General features: G+C 41.8%; 1 protein-coding gene across 1 annotated transcript in view; it reads left to right on the top strand.

Annotated features, from left to right (window-relative positions):
* LOC122260492 (uncharacterized) overlaps nt 1–2500 on the top strand; it is a 47255-nt gene that overhangs the window by 43553 nt on the left and 1202 nt on the right. Inside the window, exons 23-26 of the mRNA XM_086548499.1 lie at nt 1–161; nt 276–283; nt 547–727; nt 1266–1444. The exon at nt 1–161 is cut by the window's left edge and continues 25 nt beyond it. Of these exons, the coding sequence (XP_086404625.1) occupies nt 1–161; nt 276–283; nt 547–727; nt 1266–1444 (529 nt within the window). The remainder of the gene's footprint in view (nt 162–275; nt 284–546; nt 728–1265; nt 1445–2500) is intronic.

The raw sequence follows: 2500 nt of genomic DNA, 5'->3' as shown, positions 1-2500 counted from the left end.
GCAGCTCACCCCCGCTTTCCACTTCAAGATCCTGGAGGACTTCCTTGACGTCTTCACATCCCAGACGGACACGCTAGTCAAGCGGCTGAGGAGGAAGGCCGACGGGCGTCCCTTCGACATCTTCCATTACATCACCCTGTGTGCGCTTGACATCATATGCGGTTAGTTCGGGCCCAGGAAGTCCGCTCGTGAACCGACAGTATTTGATTTGAACGTTATACATATAAGCATAAATATTTTACAGCCACACAAATAGAGATATATTGCCTACATAGTATTTTATGTGGGTATGTGTATTTAATAATGACCCCCCCGCACACACACACACAGAGACGGCGATGGGGAGGCGCGTTGATGCCCAAAATGACTCCGAGTCTGAGTTTGTGAAAGCCGTCCACGAGTGAGTCTTCCTCGTGAGGCCGGCGGCGCCTGAACGATGATTATTTTTTCCTTGTACTCGTGTGTGTGTGCATACGTTTACACACTTATATATGCAATTAATGGACATACACATACACTATGAGCCTTTTCTTCCGGTCGCCGTAGCCTGTCCCTGATCCAGTTCGACAGTTCCGGCCGTGGCTGCATCCCGACTTTCCCGGCAGGAAACACGACCACTGCGTCAAGGTCATCTACGACCTCGCCCGAGAGACGATTGACTTGAGGAGGAGAGCGAGGCGGGCGAAGGAGCGGGGCGCTCAGAAGGAGGCGGAGGAGGAAGTGTTTGGTGAGAGTGGCGTCTTCCTTTCTCGCTTTCTCTCTCTCTGGCTCTTTCTCTCTCTCTCTCTCCCTCTCTCTCTCTCTCTCTCTCTCTCTCTCTCTCTCTCTATATATATATATATATATATATATATATATATATATATATGTGTGTGTGTGTGTGTGTGTGTGTGTGTGTGTGTATATATATATATATATATATATATATATATATATATATATATATAGAGAGAGAGAGAGAGAGAGAGAGAGAGAGAGAGAGAGACAGACAGACAGACAGACAGACAGACAGAGAGAGAGAGAGATATGTGTGCGTATATATATATATATGTATATATATATATATATATATATATATATATATATATATGTGTGTGTGTGTGTGTGTGTGTGTGTGTGTGTGTGTGTGTGTGTATATATATATATCCGTATGTGTGTGCCATCAAAACAAAACAAAAAATAAATGAATGAAAAGCAAAGAGAAATAAACCAAACTTTCTAACCACCAGACGCCTTAAACTTTCCTTACCTTGCCTCTCCTCAAGGCAAGAAGACCCGCCAGGCCTTCCTGGACCTCCTCCTCGAATACTCCGAGAAGGACCCGTCGATCACCAGCGAAGACATCATGGAGGAAGTGAACACCTTCATGTTCGCCGGCCACGACACCACCACCGCCGCCATGAACTGGTTCCTCTACGTCATGGGTACTCACCATGAGATCCAGGTGCGGCGGGGCTGTGGGTTGAGGTCGATGGCGCTGTGGTGGTGTTATTGGTGTTGGTAGTCGTATTGGTGTATTATTGTTGGTGGTGGTACTTAAAATGGTGGCATTGTTGTTGTTTTATTGCTGGTCGTAGTTAACATTGTTGGTGTTAACCGTTGCAGTTTATATTGATTTTTGTTGTCGGTTTCACTGTCGCTGGTCTGCTTCCTGTTGATGTATTTTTGTTTTGTTTTTGTGATGCCTTTGCTATTGTTGTCCGGTTAGTTATTGGCGGTGTTATCATTGCTCGTGTTCTTGTTATTGTTTTTCCTTTTATCCTTGTTACTGCCCTTGTAACCGGTAGGGGTGGTGACGTCACTGCGTTCTTACTACATCATAAATACCGTTGTTATCATCACTGACTTCCCTTTCTTGTTCTTGTAATCATAATCGAAGGTATTACCGTTTGGCAATGGTAATGGTAATAATGTTAATACCATTACAGCATCAATATCGATCACATCATAATTGGCATTACTATACTTACTGTTTTCATGGTTTCAGGTTATAAAAACAAATAAAAACATATCTGCCACCTTTGTCAATAGGCCAGTCGACAGAGGTTCAAAAAGGACAAACAAAAGAAAAAAAAAAGAAAAAAAAATCTGCAATAAATGTTATTGCCTTCGTAATAGGATATTAAAGATTATGTAAATGTTGCATCTCTTTAACACTCTCGATTTGGCTGCCATCTTGAAAAAATGGCGGCTAAAAAAACAGTGTTTCGTAATGATCTCACTTACGACTTATTTCCATATGCTACATAGCTTCACGCACACTTAGAACTTTTTTCCTTTAAACAAACAAACAAAACAAAAAAAAAACAAAAAAAACTGATTCGATGCATATCTTCCACAAAAAAAAAATTGTCCGCCATTTTTTCAAGATGGCCACCAAATATAGGGCGGTAGAGGGGTGCAAAATTCATATGTTATTGAGTACCCTATTACGAAGACAATAAAACATTTTGCAATTTTCCATGATTTATTTCCTTGTTAAATCCCTTATCGACTGGTC

The sequence above is a fragment of the Penaeus japonicus genome, unplaced genomic scaffold, assembly GCF_977035675.1.
Source record: "Penaeus japonicus unplaced genomic scaffold, GWHDUDI00000001_assembly GWHDUDI00000020, whole genome shotgun sequence".
Classification (NCBI taxonomy): domain Eukaryota; kingdom Metazoa; phylum Arthropoda; class Malacostraca; order Decapoda; family Penaeidae; genus Penaeus; species Penaeus japonicus.
The sequence above is the reverse complement of the archived record's forward strand: the minus strand, read 5'-3'. Positions and strand labels throughout refer to the sequence as shown.